Source organism: Chlorocebus sabaeus, chromosome 18, assembly GCF_047675955.1.
Source record: "Chlorocebus sabaeus isolate Y175 chromosome 18, mChlSab1.0.hap1, whole genome shotgun sequence".
NCBI lineage: Eukaryota > Metazoa > Chordata > Mammalia > Primates > Cercopithecidae > Chlorocebus > Chlorocebus sabaeus.
The window spans coordinates 11324-30020 of NC_132921.1; the positions used below are offsets into that span (position 1 = coordinate 11324).

The 18697-nt window shown below is 46.7% G+C and overlaps 1 protein-coding gene across 1 annotated transcript in view; it reads left to right on the forward strand.

Moving 5' to 3' along the window:
- Window positions 1-1699: 1699 nt before the first annotated feature.
- LOC140708973 (uncharacterized) overlaps window positions 1700-18697 on the forward strand; it is a gene marked incomplete at its 5' end in the record, with an annotated part of 54655 nt that continues 37657 nt past the window's right edge. Inside the window, 2 exons of the mRNA XM_073006220.1 lie at window positions 1700-1863; window positions 2181-2630. Of these exons, the coding sequence (XP_072862321.1) occupies window positions 1700-1863; window positions 2181-2630 (614 nt within the window). The remainder of the gene's footprint in view (window positions 1864-2180; window positions 2631-18697) is intronic.

Genomic DNA, 18697 nt, shown 5'->3' on the forward strand with positions numbered 1-18697 from the left:
ACAGACTTTTGAACATAATCCGTAACCTTGGGGGTCTTGACACTCTAAATTTTATTGTTTTTCATTAACTATTTCTATTCCCTAAACAATACCTGTTCATCGCAGAGAAAAATGGCATTGCCTATACTAAGCAAAAGAAAGGAAATAAAATGCTCAGAAACATTTACATATGTATGCAGACTCACACACACACACACACACACACACGCACGCATGCACAGGCTCGCACTGTGTCTAGGCCTGCCTTTTCACTTATTTGTATGTCCTGAACATATTTCCATGTCAGTAGACACATATCTTTGTAGTGGTAACAGCAACTAAATATTATTGCAGCGCATATTTTTACCATCATTTATTTAACTCATCATATTTGAACTGTTAGGTTATATCTATCATTTTCTGTATTACAGACAATTTGATGACAAATGACCAATCCCCTAATGTTCAATATAAAAATATCAATTGCATAAGGAGATAACGGGTATTTGGCTAAAATAAAATTCAGTGTGGCCCACCTTCTCCACATGTAACATGTTCTAAAAAGGCATGAATAATTATATTAGCCCTTCTATTCTCCAGCACAGATCCTGAGCCCAGCTGTGGGTACAGGTGCTTAGAGCCTCAGTCTGCTCTTCTGCCCACCAGAAGGCAAAGGCCACTCAACTGCCACCTTAAGACAGCCAGGATACTCCTCTCCCTTTTATTTAATAGAATAATGCTCAGGTTCACTGCATGAGAGCAGCACTCTCTGACTTTGCATTCATCAGGACAACCAAGGTGGTTTGTTTAAAAATACACATTTCCTGGCTGAGTTCCCAGAAACTGGACTTCAGTGGTTTAATGGGGGTGTGCATAGGACAGGTGATTCCTAACCCCTAACAAGGGGTTAGGAATTTCGCCGTTAATTCTGGCCAAGGGAGCAATTAGACTATCCAGCACTATCCGCAGCATATTTTTTTTTTTTCCTCTTTTGCAATGAATATTTGATGCTCAGTGGGATGAGGCCCAGGATGAGGCACACATCCAAGAAAAATCCATGCCTCTCCATCTTTTCCCCAGGATTGCCCTTTGGTGAGACTCTCCTTTGCGATTGCTTCACTTTCCCGGGTTCATAGAACAAACCTCTTCTTAGTCTCTTTTGTTGTTTCCTATCTGTTCAACAAACACCCACTGCGCAGGACCATCCTCCGGAAAGCCCTCGAGTGGGGCCGTTTGGGAGCCCTTCTTCGTGGGGTGAGCACTGAAGGAACCGGGATCCCATAAACCCGTGCTTTTGTGGGGGCTGCTCCCTCTCCCATCGCAGGTAACTGGCACCAGGCTGTTAAGCTGTGGATGGGCAACTGGCACAGTGCTTTGGATGTGCGTATTTCAGCACGTGGAGTTGGTCAGTGAAGTCAGTCGAGGTCAGCACAGTGTACGTAGGGAGGAAGGGTCGTCCCGCCTCCGCGCCAGGTCAGTCCCGTTGCGCCTCCTCCTGTCCCACTCTGACTTTCGCGCGCCCAGGCGTCTCTGAGGGTAGCGCCCCGACAATCTCCCCCACCCCAAGGATTCTTCTCCCCACGGGACGGGCTGGGGGCCCAGGAGCGCCACAGACCCAGTGGACCCGGGAAATCGCAGCTTCGTCATAGCTAAGCTCGCCGCGCTCAGCTTTTCCCACCACCTGGAGGATCCACTCTCCGGGCGTCCTTCCCGACCTCAGGCTGCAGAGAAAACTTGGGGGCGGGGATCGAGGAAGCCTCGCGCAGAGGCTCCTAGCGCAGCCCCAGGAGGAATCCTGCCGCCAGCAAGAAGCTGTGCGCACGGCCGGGCTCGGTGCTGACAACAGCCGGATCTACCGGGCCTGCCGCGAGCCTCCGCGTCCAGGTGGGGTCTCCGCGCCCCAATTCCACCCCGCCCCGCCATCGGCGCTCCCCGCAAGTGCGGGGTTTCCACCGGCCCCTGCGTTCGCGCCCACTCACGGTCTCCCTTGCCCCCCCACCCGGAGATGCTCCCGGCGTTCTATTCCGCCCTGCCTTGGCCCGCCCAGCGAACGATGTGACCCCGCCCCCCTGCGGTCTCCCCTCCCCCGGTCGCTGCCCCTGCCCCCACCTGTGGCGCTCCGGGCATCTCTAAAGGCCCCAACCAGAGTCTTCCAACCCACCCGCGAGGCTAGCGCACCAGCAACGCGGCCCCACCCGCAGGGACCCCGCCCACTTGTGGTGCTACCCCCGCCTCCGCGACTTCATCCACCGCTGGCGCGGCAGCCACCTACGACGACCCCCGCGTAGGTCCTCCTGCCCACACCCGCCCCCGGCCAGCCCCTGCCCCTTTCTCTGCCCCTTTCCCTGCCCCTGCCCCTAGCCGCGCCCCCACCCCCGCAGCCCCTCCTGTGCGCTTGGGCCCCGCCCGTCAAGGCCCTTTGGCGCTAGGGCCGGGCGGGGGCGCGGGCGGGGCAGCGTTTCCGAGTCGGGCGCGCGCCCGCAGCGTCTCCATTTCCTGCTGCGCAACCGGACTAGCTACTGCCCTCGGCCTCTTCGCCTTGGACGCGGACGACTCCCGGGCCCCCAAGGGCTCCTTGCGGAAGTTCCTGGAGCACCTCTCCGGGTCCCGCAAGGCCATCGGCGTGCTGACCAGCGGGGGACATGCTCAAGGTGCGCGCCCCGCTCCGGGCGGCGAGGGAGGGACGGACGGAGAAGGAGAGAAGAGGGAGAAGGGGAGAACAGGGCGAAGGGGATGGGGGAACGGGGCAGAAGAGGGGGAAGCGATGGGAGGACCCGGGGAAAGGTGGGGAAGCGATGGGAAGAACTGGGGAGAAGCCCGTGCCCGGGAGCGGCAGGGGTACCTGCGGGGCGGCGGGAGCCGGCAAGGCAACCCCGGGGTCCTTGCCGGGTGGGGCGGAGGAGGAAGGGACATGGCGGTAGGAACCTCCATCCGGAAAATAGTGAGCTTTCCACCCTCTCCGGTTTATGTTTTAAATTGAGCCTGGTAGAGGGGGTCGCCTGGAGCACCTTCCGGGGTCGTTCTGCCTCTGAGCTATAGGATGGGGCCGGGCTTCCCCTCCGAATCCTGGGTACAGCGCGATCACTTCTTAAGTTGCCCCCGCCCCCCAACTCCGCCCCACGCCACCCCCCAGCATGTCGAGGAAGAAACGGCCGGATGCCCGCGGGCCTCCTGTCGCCTCGGGCCCTGCGCGGCGTGGGCAGGGTCCCGGCTGCTGCAAAGCAGGAAATGGCCGGGGTGCTCTGGGTTCCCGCCTAGCGTCTCCGAGGCGGTCCGGCAGCCCCTCGCGTTTCCGCTGGAAGATTTTAAAAAAGGGTTTCCTGCGCTCGCATGTGCTGTCGCCTTCCGGCTCGTAACAAAACCGAAAACTAAAATGGGTCCCAGGCCCTCCCCGCCAGCCTCCGCGGACGGGAAGGACCAGGAAGCGGGGACTCTGGGACGTCAGCGGCACCGCAGCGCGGGCTCTGGGCTTCCCCTGTCCTGTAATGTGGAAAGGGCTCTCCAGTGGGGGCCGAGCCTGGGCCCACGATGCGGGCGCGCCGGGAGGACATTTAACATTGAAGAGCGGGAGGTGGTGGAGACTCGCTCCCCAGGCCCCGGGTGCACGTAAGGGCACCGGTGCCCGGGTTCAGGAGGGTGAGGCCTTCTTGGCCAGGTAGCCTTGTTAAATCTATCTGAAAATCACAGATAACTAAGTATCAAGTCGTCACAGATCATTTTAGTATCCTGAATGAGATGGCTACGGAAAACATGAAAACATCGTTACTGGTTACCTGCATGATGCATCCAAAACATTGTTGCCTGCACAGTGGCAGCACTGATATTTGTGGGCTTTTGAACATGTGGACTGGAGTGTTAAGAGCCCTTCAGAGTTATGACAGTAGTTTGATTTGAATGTTCTTTTCTTGGCGAATAAATGCTGTACATTGAATTTACCCAGGAAACTAGGAAGGTGAACCCACACGAAGGACACAGGCCTGTGGGCTGCTCCAGGCGCCCTTAGGGCGTTGCAGGGCCTGCGCCATGTGCTTCCTGCTCAGCCTCCTGAGAGCCGTGATGGCGTCTCTGTTCTGCCTCACACTGGACCCGCTAGTTTCATATTCTTGTTATGGTTCCGAGGCTACAAGCGGTTGGATTCTGTGAGACACTCTCTGTCTTCCTCCTCCGGCTGCTTTCAAATGGGTCGTCTTTTTTTAGAACTGATTTTTTTAAGCAGTGATTGATGGGGTGAGTTGTAGTGCTGTCCTGAGCTGCAGAGGGAGCGCATTGAGGAACCTGGGTTTTGATGCTGTGCACATCAGCTGAGTCACCAGCCCAGGGCCCTGTCAGTCCCATTATTAAGCTCTTTTCTTGCTCTTCTCATCATTTCTCAGACGCCTTAAAAAAAAAGCAAACTCCTGCTTGCCGTCACTGGCTGAGTTTGGCAAATGGGTGTTTACCCTGGAAAGAGGGGCATTTTGTCCTCTGGAACATCTAAGGCGCCCTTTGGTGAGGTGGTCTGTATCTGACCACTCTATCCCGTGGGCGTCCTTCCTGCTTCCACCTTCCCTTTCTGAACGCCTCCGCCTCCAGGGCTTTAATTTTCCTTCTGTGTGTGTGCCACGCAGAGGTTATGACTGTTGTGCCACTGCCCTGTTTTTTCTCTTTCTTTCTTTCTTTCTTTTTTTTTTTTTTTTTTTTTTTTTTGCTGAGGGCCCAAAACTTGCTGCATCTCAAAAGAAGCAATTGCATCCATTTGTTCGCGATGAGCATAAACTGCTCTTTAAGGGAGACTAATTGGTAAACCCTGCTGCTGTGGGTAGACAGACAGAGGTGGCCATGGAAGGAAGGCTCTGCCTCTTGGAAGCCTGCACAACCGTCCTGCTTTCTTTCTTCAATATCCGCGGGGGGTGGGGGGTGGTTAATTTTAATAAGCCCTGGAAACCAACAAAGCAGGAAAGTGCTAAGACATTGAGGTGTGAGATTTAAAATTACAACCAGCAGCCTCTCATTCTTCCTTCACTGAGGAAGGAAGGAACCAGTTGCCTCTTCGTTTTGGGGCTGCAGGGTATGTTTGGCAGCGACACTGGCCCTTTGTGCTGTGTGACTCATGAATTGAGATAGTTCTTTGCTAAGTGTTTTGTGCAGTAGGTATGAAAATGGAGAAAGAGGGAGCACTGTCCAGGGTGGAGAGGCGTGGAGAGACGCTGTGATACATAGCGAGTCCTTTTCTTCTGGGCTCCTGGTTTTCAATCTTTTTCTTTTTTTTTTTCTAACAGCTTGAAAGATGGTTTTTGTGTCTTAATTAAAAGATTGAAGACTGTGGGTCAGACCCAAACTAATTCCATTGGCATCAAAGAGAAGGATTCTTTACATATTTATCTATAGGCATAATTGATTTTTTTATTTTTTGCTGAATTATCTGGTTAGTCAAATCATACATTAGAGAAGTAATATTAAAAATTAAAAATTAAAAAATGTATCTGTAAACATATCCCCCTTCCATTCCAGTCTTTGTCTCTGTGTAATTTTAGAACCTTGGGCCATGATGTACATAGAGTTTATATTCTTTTAATATCTTGCTACTTCATTATTTTCATGTTTAATCTTTGGGTTGATGTATCACAGGTCACTTGACTGTTTCTTACAGGTGTTTGGTTTAATTTTTTTTTTTTTTCCCTTAACGCTAATGTAAATTTCAGTGTTTGGATGGTAGTTTTAGCAGAATTTAAGGCAGAGTCTCAGTTAGGGTGATGGATCGATTTATAGTCCCTAGTTTGAGGAGGAAGGTGGCAATATGCCCTTTCTTCTAAAATTGATATGTTAAATCACAATGGACATTTACTTGATTTTGAGCACTTGGGACTCCCCTGGGGTTCACTGGTATTGCAAGGTCAGGGCTGGGGATCTTCTGCTGGAGAGGCCCCCAGCGTGCCCAGCGCAGGGTCCTGAGTGCGTTGCTGCAGGACAGAAGCTCTGGGCTTTGCCCTCCAGCGGCCGTCGCTCTGGGAAGAGCTGGCTGCTCCAGGAATGAGGCCTATGCTCTGAAGCTTACAGTCAGCAGACCAGCAAAGGTCAGCACAGATGACCTTATATGAATCATTCATTTAACAGGCATTCATGGAATACACATTCCATGCAGCTGGAACTTAGAGTGGAAGGCCATCAGTTCACTGTTGTCTCAGCAGAACTTTGTCCCTGGGTCCCTGTTGAACTTAGAGTGGAAGGCCATCTGTTCACTGTTGTCTGAGCAGAGCTTGGTCCCTGGGTCCCTGTTGAACTTTGAGTGGAAGGCCATCAACTCACTGTTGTCTGAGCAGAGCTTGGTCCCTGGGTCCCTGTTGAACTTAGAGTGGAAGGCCATCAGCTCACTGTTGTCTGAGCAGAGCTTGGTCTCTGGCTCCCTGTTGTAGCCTCCGCTCCTAGGAGGTGCACGGTGAGTGTTGGGGGACCCTCCACAGGCACAATTGCTGAACAAGGACCCCTCCCAAGGGTGTCAGCCCTAGGCCCTGAGCTCTGAAGAGGAGGAAGGCATTCCTAGGGCCGACTTCCCTTCTGGATACTGAGCTCTGCCCAGAGAGAAACTCTTCCACATTCACTGCAGTGAAGTTCATACTTTAGAGACTGGGGCCTGCATTCCCCAGAATTTCATGGCCACAGGTGGTGGCCACACCATGCGACTGGTGTCTATGTTCCCTGGAATTTCCGTGGCCATAGACGGTGGCTGTACCATGTGACTGGGGTCTGCATTCCCTGGAATTTCCGTGACTGCCGGTGGTGGCTGCACCATGCGACTGGAGTCTGTGTTCCCCAGGATTTCTGTGACCACAGATGGTAGCTGCGCCATGCGACTGGAGTCTGTGTTCCCCAGGATTTCTGTGATCACAGGTGGTAGCTGTACCATGTGACTGAGGGTCTGCGTTCCCCTGAATTTCCGTGGCCATAGGTGGTGGCTGTACCATGGGAATGAGGGTCTCTGTTCCCTGGAATTTCCATGGCCATAGGTGGTGGCTGTACCATGCGACTGGGGTCTGCGTTCTCCAGAATTTCTGTGGCTGCAGGCTGTGGCTGCACCATGCGACTGGGGTATGCATTCCTCGGAATTTCCGTGGCCATATATGGTGGCTGTACCATGTGACTGAGGGTCTGCATTCCTTGGAATTTCCATGGCCATAGATAGTGGCTGTACCATGTGTCTGAGGGTCTGCGTTCTCTGGAATTTCTGTGGCTGCAGATAGTGGCTGTACCATGTGACTGAGGGTCTACATTCCTGGAATTTCTGTGGTCGCACATGGTGGCTGTACCATGCAACTGGGGTCTACATTCCCTGGAATTTCCTTGGCCACAGGCGGTGGCTGCACCATGCATCAGGTCCTCTGTCTCAGGAGTTGGTGCCATTGTCTCTGTTACTCCCTCGCCTGACACAGAGAGGCAGTTCCTGACTTTATCACTCCCAGGAAACACACAGGCATCTGTTTTGGATCCTTGTTTTCTTTCCCCATCACTTTTCTCATCAAAGGGAAATTCACATCCTCTAAAGCTGAAAATGGTGTGGGGCCCCCTGGTGGTCTTTCCAAGGCATTATCAGCAGGTAAATTAGATCATGTGGGCCAGTGTACCTGAAGTGAAAACAGAAAGGTAAGTCGTGTCACTAAACTTTGCTGGGAGATTCAGGGTCTTTTTCAGTGGCAGAATCATCCAAAGTAAGTTGTTTTTTCACTGCAGATCTAGATGGTTGGCTGTGTCGGGATTAAACTTAGCCAGTGTCGATAGAGTGTTGCTTAATCCTCACGGAAGGGTGTCAAGTACATTGAAGAATAGCTGCCGAGTCTGCTGTTGTCGGGAGAGGGGCAGGTACGTCTCTCGCTTAGCCCAGTGCTGCAGGAGGCCAGGCTCACGTCAGGCTGTGCGTGTGAGTGGGTTGGATTTTTAGCACTCTGGGACGGTAAAGCACAAACATCTATTTTTAACTTGTGGGTGACCTTCTTCTGTGCTGCTTGAGTCTCTGTGGGCCTTTCTCTGTTTCCTTCCTGAGGAGTCTGTGCCAGGGTCCCAAGCGTTCTCTGGGCTGCACCTCCGCACCTGCCCAGTGAGGAGCCTCCTCCTGGTGGCTGTGGGACTGGGCTGGGCCCACACTGTCAGCATCATCTGGGGTAAGCAAGCCCGCCCTTCCACACCTCAGTGTCCCCAGCTGTTGAACAGGGCTAATCAACTGACCGTCAGGATTAATGGGGATCAGATGCGCTCATCTCATAGCCCTGTTGGTAAATAGCCACTTCCACTCTGTCCTCCAATGTGCTACTCTAGACTTTTTCTTTACCTCCATTTAGCCAGGTGATTCGAGGTGACAGTGACTATCAAGAGGGATGTACAGAGGAAATCAGTGGAAGAGAGCTCGAGGAGCAGACATGGGTGCAGGGAGCACAGTGCGTGAAGCACGGATGCAGGGAGCATAGGCATGGGGAGCACAGATAGGTGTAGGGAGCATGGGCGTGGAGAGGATGGGTGCGGGGAGAACGGGTGTGGGGAGCACGGATGCCCGGTGCACAGGTGTGGGGAGCACGGGCGTGTGACGCATGGGTGTGGGGAGCATGGGTGCTGGGAGCACAGGTCATGGAGAGCATATGTGTACTTGCTCTGCTCTGACAGATGCTGCCGAGCATGTACTCTGTGCTCAGATGGGTCAGAGCCTCAGTGCCTCTTTTTAAAAAAAAAAAAAAAAAATTCTTTTTTTAAAGATAGTACTTCTGTCTTCCTGGTGGCCCCTTTTAGTCGATACTATTTTAAGCCTGCTTTTCCAGAGAAAAGCTAGGAAGGATGGCCTATATAGGTTCCAGTCTGGGCATATCTGGAAGAATGGGTCTCTTTTAGGTTTGAGTCTGGCGTACCTGGGGACATCTTTGAACCTCCACTCAGAGTCCCAGAACCACGTGTAGAGGCTCCCCAAATGTCTGCTTGGACTTTCCCCTCTGCTCGGGGATGATGAAGAGCAGAACCTCACCCTGCCACGACCTCTGGGGTCCTCCTTCCTGGAGGGCAGTGCCTTGGTGACCAGCGTGTGTAGGAGTCTGAGCTGGCACCTTCGGGCTATGCTGTGCAGCGGGGGCTCATGCCATGGGGCATTCTTGTGTTCTGCACCGGGACTGGTGATGTTGGGTATCCTCATGCACTGTGGACCACATGGGGTGCACATGAGCCAGACAGCTCCCGGAATTCGGAGCCTGGCTCTGTCTCAGGCCACCCACCTGTCTGTGGCACTTCTGAGGGATTGTGGGGACCGTATGAGTCTGTGTCCCCACCCTCACTGGCTGGACACCTGTGCCAGGCTGGAGCTTTATGTTTCACCATCCCCTGTTCCGAGTTGTGTGAATATTTATTTTCATTACCTACTCTCATGAGCTTTCCTTTTAAAAAAAAAAAAAAAATCGGAGACAGACTTTGAAGTCCCCTGGCCCCACCGTTCGTGGACCTAATGGTATTGCAGAAATTATGACTTCAATTATGTATAATAACTGGGGCTACTTTAAAAGTCATGTAAAGGAACAAGGTGGAGTAGCCATTTCAAGCTGTACATCATGCTGGATTCTTAAGTGAACATTATCAGGCTTTCAACACATTTTCTCTTTTTATTTACTTTGGAGAATATAATGGATGCTCAGAAGCTGTTGGAATTTAGTAAGAGGAAGTTATCCTTAAGAAGCTATTTAAGCAAGGGGACAGTTGGAGTAAACGTAAATTATGAACACACACCTATTCCAAACCAGAGAAATAAAAGCATCAACTGTACTGGGGTTGAAACTTGAGTGCTAGTGTGTCTTTCCTGCCCACAGTGACTCTGACAGTGCTGTGGGCAGGAAATTCTGGAAAGAAGACTTGGTGCCAGTGGTAATTTTTGTGACGATTCATTTGCTTTCAGCTCAAGTGACTATAGTCTTACTTGCAAATGGCTAGGTCTCCATCAATGGGCCACAACACTGACATAGGACAAATGAGAAATGACCCTTGGGTTTTTAACAATTATTATTTTTAATGGACACATTGTAGTACATATCCGTGGGATACAGTGTGATATTTCAATACATATTTTTCGTGTGTAATTAGCAACTCAGGGTAATTAGCATGTCCATCATCTCAAACATTTGTAATTTCTTAATGCTGGGAATATTTTAAAATCCTCTCTTCTAGCTGCTTGAAAATATACAATAAATTGTAAACTATAGTCACCCTACAAGGCTATAGCACACTAACCCTTATTTTTACTATCTAGATGTAATTTTGTATTCATTAGCCAACCTCTCCCTTTCTGCCTTCCCGTCGCCCTTTCCTGTCTCTAGAAGCCACTGTTCTACCTTCAGAGGGTAGAATATCGTTTTCCTCATAGAGATCTTTAACCTTCTTGATTAGATTTCTTCTGAGGTATTTTTATTTTTATTTTATATTTTTGTAGTTAAATGGGATTGCTTTCTTGATTTCTTTTTTCACTGGCTCGTTGTTGGTCTATAGAAATGCTACTGATTTTTATATGTTGATTTTGTATTCTGTAACTTTACTGAATTTGTTTATCAGTTCAAAGAGATTTTTGCTGGAGTCTTTTTTTTTTTAAATATATAAGAGCACATTGTCTGAAAACAGACAATTAGAGTGCCTCCTTTCCACTTTGGGTGCCCTTGATTTCTTTCTCTTGCCTGACTGCTCTTGACTAGGACATTCAGTGCTGTGTTGAATAGGAGTGGCACAAGTGGGCGTCCTTGTCTTTTACAGATCTCAGAGAAAAAGCTCTTAGTGTTTCCCCATTCCCCATTATGTTAGCTGTGGGTTTGTCACATATGGCCTTTATTGTGTTGAGGTATGTTTCCTTCAGTGCCTCGTTTGTTGAGACTTTCTATCAGGAAGCAGCGTTGAATTCTATCAAATGCTTTTTCTGTATCTATCGAAATGATATTATGGTTTTTGTCCTTAATTCTGTTGATGTGATGTAGCATGATTATTGATTTGTGTTTGTTGAGCAATCCTTGCATCCTGGGATAAATCCCACTTGATCATGGTGTATAATCTTTTTGATTTGCTGTTGGATTCAGTTTGTTAGTATTTTGTTGAGGATTTTTGCATCTGTGTTCATCAGGGATATTGACCTATAGTTTTCTCTTTTTATTGTGTCCTTGTCTTATTTTGGTATCAGGGTAATGCTGGTCTTGAAGAATGAACTTAGCAGAATTCCTTCCTCTTCATTACTTTTGGAATAGTTTGAGAAGAATTGAAATAAAAATGTGTAGAATTCAGCTGTGAAGTCACCTAGTTCTGGGGTTTTCTTTGTTGGGAGACTTTTTATTATTACTTAGTCATACATGTTACTCATTATTGGTCTCTTCAGGATTTCCGTTTCTTCTTGGTTCCATCTTGGTAGGTTGTACGTGTCCGGGAATTTATCCATTTCTTCTAGATTTTCCAATCTGTTGACATACAGTTGTTCAAAATAGTCTGTAATGATCCCTTGTATTTCTGCGGTATCAACTATCATTCTCCTTTTCTGTTTCTAATTTTATTTCTTTGGGATTTCTTTTTGTTTGCTTACTGTAGCTAATGGTTTGTCTATTTTATTTATCTTTTCAAAAAACCAACATTTTTTTCTTCATTTTTATATTTGTTAGTTTCAAGTTTATTTAGTTCCTCTTTGATCTTTGTTATTTCTTCTACCACTTTTGGATTTGATTTGTTCTTGCTCTTCTAGCTCATTGCAGTTCCTTGTTAGGTTGTTTATTTTAAATCTGTTTTTTAAATGTAGGAGTTCATTGTTATAAACTTTCCTCTTAATACTGCTTTCGCTGTATACCATAAACTTTGATATGTTGTGTTTCTGTTTTCATTTATTTCAAGAAATTTTTAAATTTCCTTCTTCATTTCTTCATTGACCCATTGGCTATTCAAGGGTATATTGTTTAATTTCTATGTATTTATACAGTTTTGAAAGTTCTCCTTGTTGTTGATTTTTTTTTAAAATTAAACTTTGTGTTCTAGGGTACATGTGCACAATGTGCAGGTTTATTACATATGTATTCACGTGCCAAGTTGGTATGCTGCACCCATTAACTCATCATTTACGTTAGGTATATCTCCTAATGCTATCCCTCCCTCCTCGCGCCTCCTCCCTCCCCACAACAGGCCCCGGTGTGTGATGTTTCCTTTCCTGTGTCCAAGTGATCTCACTGTTCATTTCCCACCTATGAGTGAGAACTTGCGGTGTTTAGTTTTCTGTCCTTGCGATAGTTTGCTGAGAATGATGGTTTCCAGCTGCATCCATGTCCCTACAAAGGACGTGAACTCATCCTTTTTTATGGCTGCATAGTATACCATGGTGTATATGTGCCACATTTTCTTAATCCAGTCTGTCATTGATGGACATTTGGGTTAGTTCCAAGTCTTTGCTGTTGTGAATAGTGCCGCAATAAACATACGTGTGCATGTGTCTTTATAGCAGCATGATTTATAATCTTTTGGGTATATCCCCAGTATTGGGATGGCTGAGTCAAATGGTATTTCTAGTACTAGATCCTTGAGGAATGACCACACTGTCTTCCACAATGGTTGAACTAGTTTACAGTCCCACCAATAGTGTAAAAGTGTTCCTATTTCTCCACATCCTCTCCAGCACTTGTTGTTTCCTGACTTTTTAATGATCGCCATTCTAACTGGTGTGAGATGGTATCTCATTGTGGTTTTGATTTGCATTTCTCTGATGGCGAGTGATTATTGTAGCAGGACTAGCCGCAGACAAAACATGATGGAAGGCTACATGCATCAGCTAACAGAACAAAACGTTTTACAGTGCTTTCTCAAACAATGTCTGGAATTTACAGATAACACTAGTAGTTTTGGTCAGGGGTTAATATTATTATTATTATTTTAACCACCAGGGCCAGGTGGTGGTGCCAAGGTCATCTAGCTATTTATCTTACTTCTGTTTCCTTCCAACTTTTTGTTTTCTCCCCCTTCTCCTGTCTTATAAACTAGGGAAAAAGGGAGATGGGGAAAAGCTGGGAAAGACAACAGGAGAAGTGGTGGTCTCCTTCTATATTATGAGCATTTTTTCATGTCTCTTTGCATAAATGTCTTCTTTTGAGAAGTGTCTGTTCCTTGTTGTTGATTTATAGCTTTATTCTGTTAGAGTCTGAGAATATCCTAGATGTTATTTCAATTTTAGAAAAAATGTATTGAGAATTCTTTTGTAGCCTAGCATGTGGTGGATTCTAGAGAATGTTTCATGTGCTGAGGAGAAGAATGTGCATTTTGTATCTGTTGGATGAAATGTTCTGTAAATGTCTGTTAGGTTCATTTGGTCTACACTGGACTTTAAATTTGATGTTTTGTTGTTATTTTTTGTCTAGATGACCTCCAGTGCTGACAGTGGGATTTTGAAGCTCCTACTATTGTTGTGTTGGTATCTCCCTGTCTCTCTCTGTCTCTCTCTCTATATATATATACATACACACATATATATATGTGTGTATGTATATATATATATGTATATATAAATTTATTTGAGACAGAGTTTTGCTGTTGTTGCCTAGGCTGGAGTGCAGAGGTGCAATCTCAACTCATTGCAAACTCCACCTCCTGAGTTCAAGTGATTCTCCTGCCTCAGCCTCCCAAGTAGCTGGGATTACAGGCATATGCCACCATGCTGGGCTAATTTTTTGTATTAGTAGAGACAGGGTTTCACCATGTTGGCCAGGCTGGTCTTAAACTCCTGACCTCAGGTGATCCACCTGCCCCCACATCCCTCCCAAAATGCTGGGATTATAGGCGTGAGGCGCCACGCCCGACCTCTCTCTCTATTTAGATCTACTAATATTTGCTTTATATATCTGAGTGCTTTGTTGTTGGGTGCACATATACTCGTAATTGTTATATCCTTTTGCTATTTTGATCTCTTTATTATATAATTACCTTTTTGTCTCCTTTTTACAGTTTTTGACTTAAATTGTGATTGATCTGAAATAAATATGGCTACTCTTGCTCACTTTTAATTTCCATTAATGTGGAATGTGTTTTTCCATCCCTTCACGTTTAGTCTATGTGTGTCTTTGCGGCTGAACTGAGTTTTTTGTAGGCAGCATATAGTCGGTTTTTCTTCTTTTAAATTCATTCAGCCCGTCTGTATCTTTTAATTGGGAATCTTGGGATTATTTTGCTATTGATATCACAGTCCAGACATTAAGATTTTCTCACTTAAGTTGCTTGTACACAAATTAATATGAAGAGGAAGTAGAGTTTTTCTGTTGTCCTTTTGAAGAGAGTGATGGATTATTATTTTGACTTCATGCAAGTGAGGGACTCACCATGCCTGTTGGGATTTTAGAATTTCTTTCCTGTTATTAGGAAGAGCAATGATCTGTAATGGGTTCCTGGAATCATCCAGTGATGGTCTGAATATCTTAAAAGTTTCCTTTCATGTCTCATTTTCTATTTCTCCCCTAGTAACCATGCACCCGGGGCAGGACATGGCCTTACATTTCCTTGGTTTCTTGATGATTTCTTAGGTTTAGTGTTTGACACTGTTAGGATTCTGGATAAAATCAGCCCTTCTGGGAAGTGTGTAAGTCAAACAAGGACTTTCTGGTGGCGTTATACAGGTTTCCCATGCCCCATGAGTACAGGAATAGCTCCCTGGGGAAGGAGAATGGGCACATGATGGCAGGGAGCCATTCTTGGATGGTCCCATCGTTCTGTAGAAATTGTCGTGCAGGAAGAAGAAGCACGTGGCGAATGAGCTGGTAGTGATTCTGCTGATAGTTTTGATCGTTATGATTTGCTCCTGAAAGGTGATGTGGGATGAACTGCAATATTTAGAATGCTGACATTCCTTGAAACAAAGATATAGAAAAAGGCTTATAATTGCATGATGCCTTGTAGTTTTCAGCTGCTCTCATGTGGATCCTTTTTCGTCCTTCTGAAATGCTTTCCCAGGAGAGAGCGTTGTTTTTCGTGTATAGATGAGGAGCCTGGGTTTCAAATGGTTAGGAATTCAGCACACACATTGGAATCTTTAGTTTCCTGGAACATTTTCTATTCAAGTATAGACCACATGGCCTCTAAAGGCTGGCTCATTCTTAACACCGTGATTGGGGATCCAGCCTCATACCTGGGGTGGGTGGCAGGAACTCCACAGCCATCCTGGGTGCTCTGGGGTGGGGTGGCTGAGCTGTGGCAGCCCCTCCCAGCTGAGCAGCAAGGCTGGGGAAAGCTCATTCCATTCCCCTTGGTTCTAACCAGGTAGAGGCTTACACTGCACATTTCCTTAGCTGGGAACTTTAGAACTTTACATTTAAATCTAATCTGTGATCCAGGGGGTAGACACATGGGTATTCACTGTACAATTCCTACATTTTTTGTATATTTAAAATTTTTTTTATATGTGTCATGGACGACAAAAGAAATGAGACCCCTTTGAGTTAGCTTTTCTGTATAGCATCTTCTAGAATCAGGAGGCTGGACAGGATTTAGTTCCATCAGAAATCTGAATCTTTCTGGTCAAGAGACGGCACATTAAGTTCTTGGTTGTGTGGTTTCTGGGAAAGAAATATTCTAAATGAGTTCCAGGAATCACCTCTGTGGGATTTCTACAGGAAAAATGACCACTCTTGAAGCTTCGCTGTCACTAACAAGAATAATGGTGACGGTTTCTAAGCTGTCTCCAGCCAATCTTTAGTTCTTTTATGCAGAGTGCTTTTATTCCAAGTGAAGTGCCCTTCTGTTTAATAGTGACCTCCAGTTATTACAGGGATTGCAGCTGCATTTGATGGACGTGAACCTGCTCATCTCTTGCTCCCCAGCTTCGCCTCTGGGGTGCATGGCAGGAGCTCCACAGCCATCCTGAGTGCTCTGGGGGTGGGAAGTCTCTAGGGGGAGTGGACAGTGCATGGCCGGGACGTTCCTGTCCGACGTTCCACACTGGTGTGTGGGCGTCTCTGCCCTGTTTCCTCCGTCCATGCATCTGTGGCCTGTTTTCTCCGTGTGTGCCTCTGTGGCACGTTTCCTCCGTCCATGCGTCTGTGATGTTTCTTCTGTCCGTGCGTCAGTGGCGTTTCTTTCGTCCCTGCGTCTGTGGCACTTTTCCTCCCTCCGTGTGTCTGTGGCTTTTCTTCCCTCCGTGCGTCTGTGGTGTTTCCTCCGTCCGTGCGTCTGTGGTGTTTTCTCCGTCTGTGGATCTGTGGCGTTTCCTCTGTGAGTCTGTGGCCTGTTTTCTCCATCCACGCTGAAGGCCGTCGCTTCTCTCTAGTCACCACTTACTGATCGCTCCCTGTGTGCTGAGCCTGTGTCAGGCATGTGGCGTGTGTCACCTGTGTGGCAGGGTTTTGCGTGACACACAGGGACACACGCTTGGGGAGCTGCAGTGATGGGGTCATAGCCACGCAGCTCAGCCCTCGGTCTGAGGGTCTTGGTGCCCACCCAGCTCTTCCCGAAGCAGCCTCGGGGCAGATCCCAGCTCTGCTTTCTCTCCTCGAGGTACCTCATGAAGTAAACTAAGCAAATCGAAAGTAGGAAACGGTTGTGAAATGAGGTCTGGTTTCAGGTGTGTGTGGTCATTTCTCTTTACATGTTTACTTCACATACCCCAAATGATATACTTTCCAGCTGGTATAACAATTAATTACCAGCCATTACTAGTACAAAATTCCATGAAGGATATTTGAGGAGGGCATAGTCTCAAAAACATGCTTGATTTTCACAGTTGTGATTTGCATGATAAAGCTGTCAGGACTGTGACTTTCTTTTGTTATATTATTTTTATTTTTAGACCCTTGGGAGGAAGTTATTTAGTGATTACTTATAATTGTGAAAATAATGTAATGATTACAGAATCTCATTAGAATAAATATTATATTTTCTGTTCCTTATGTCAATGAAATCATCTTAATCCAGGCCGATGTTGGCAGGAATTGTCACGTTTAAAATGGGTAAGATATTTATGTGATGTGACGACCTCCCGTATTGTCTCTGGTACATATCAGAACTTTCATCTCAATTCTCACTTGTTGACACCCTACCCTGTTTTGTAATTATTCTTGTTTGCATCAGAATTTTGAATCCATGTACCTGAGATGATACTTACGTATGCATGTACGCATGCAGGTGTGTGCATGTGTGTATGCGTGTGTATGTGCGTGTCCACGTGTCCATGTGCACGTGCATATGCATGTATGTGTGTGCATGTGTACGTGTGTATATGAGTGTACGTGTCTGTGCATATGTATGCATGTATGTGCGTATGTGTGCATGCATGTGCGCTCATGCACACACGTGTACATGTGCATGCACGTGTGCACGTGCATACACGTGTATGTGTGTATGTGTATGCACATATGTAAACGTGTGTGTACATGTATAGGTACGTGTATGCATGTGTATGCATCTGTGTGCGCACAGATATACCTTCCCCTTTCATACAGGCTGTTTTGAGTATTGCTGTTAGGCAGTGACAACTTTCTGTTTCCTCAGTCAGAAAATGGGTAGCTCATCATTAATAAAGATGAGCATTCAACATCAAGAATAACTAAATACAAATGAAATTGTCATATTAAATAAATAAATTGCAAAACAAAGGCAATGTTCTGTACTATGTGTTCACATTGAACTTTCTTATAAAAATTGGTGTGAATGTTTCCCACTTATTGGAAATCACATGACTAGTTTAAGCCAAAACGTGGAATATTAATTAATTCTGTCTTCAGATCACTTTTGCATATTTATGATTGATCTGTTCTGCTGTTCTGGAAGCTCTGAAAACCACTCTGTCTTACTCTAGCTGGTGCCACGGTTGTGAGAATTCAGGGAAACAAGGTGTTTGCCAGTTTAAGTATTTTAGATCTCAAACTGCCTCTTTTCTGCATCATAAACCAGTCTTAAAGAAAGACATAGTGTGACTTGTAGTGGATTATATCAATTTTATTTTCTGTGGCTGAATCATCACTCTACATTGTGAATTAATGTTATTTTTCAGATCGTCTTCATAACACAGGGAGGTTCTCTAGTGTTGAGTGCAGGTTCAGTGAAAGTACTAACACTGTTACTACGGACTTAAACAGACTTGTTTTCTGAGGTGATAACCTTGGAGTCAGGCATTCAGTGTCCGCCCATCTCTTGGTTCCGAGTTCTCGGTCCCCTCCCGCTCTCCTCCCCCTGTACCCTTACTACTGTCTTACCTTCTTTTTGACTCATAGGCCCTCGGAAGATGGTGTGTTGGGTGCAGGTGCCTGCTCTGAATCTTTGATAACTTTGGGAGAGAACTTTTTCTTTGGAGCAAGACCTCTCTCAATAAACTTTCAGTAGCCTGAGTATCATCTGTTGTGTGAACTATTTGTGGAAAATGTTCAGCATTTTTCCTTGGATTTTGACTGATCTTTCTCCACCTGCCAGTTTCTTCTCAGTTTGCCATGTCTGTACCCTCACCAACCCGTTCCAGCCCTGGTTACATGTAAAGTATTTGAAGCAGAGCTCTGCAGATGAGAGAGTGTATGTCACCCCCCGAGTTCCCTTTCTGGCCTCTGAGTGTCGGTTGTGTTTTGTTCCGAGGGACGACTCTGAGGCTCCTGGCCCCTGTTTTGGAGCACCCCACACCAAAGTGGGTGTAAAATGAAAAATGGGTTTATGCTGTATTATTGTAATTCATAGAGTAGATGATAAAAATGCTTGAATCTGAACAGCAACTGAAAATGAGGACATGGTACCAGTTTGGATGTTA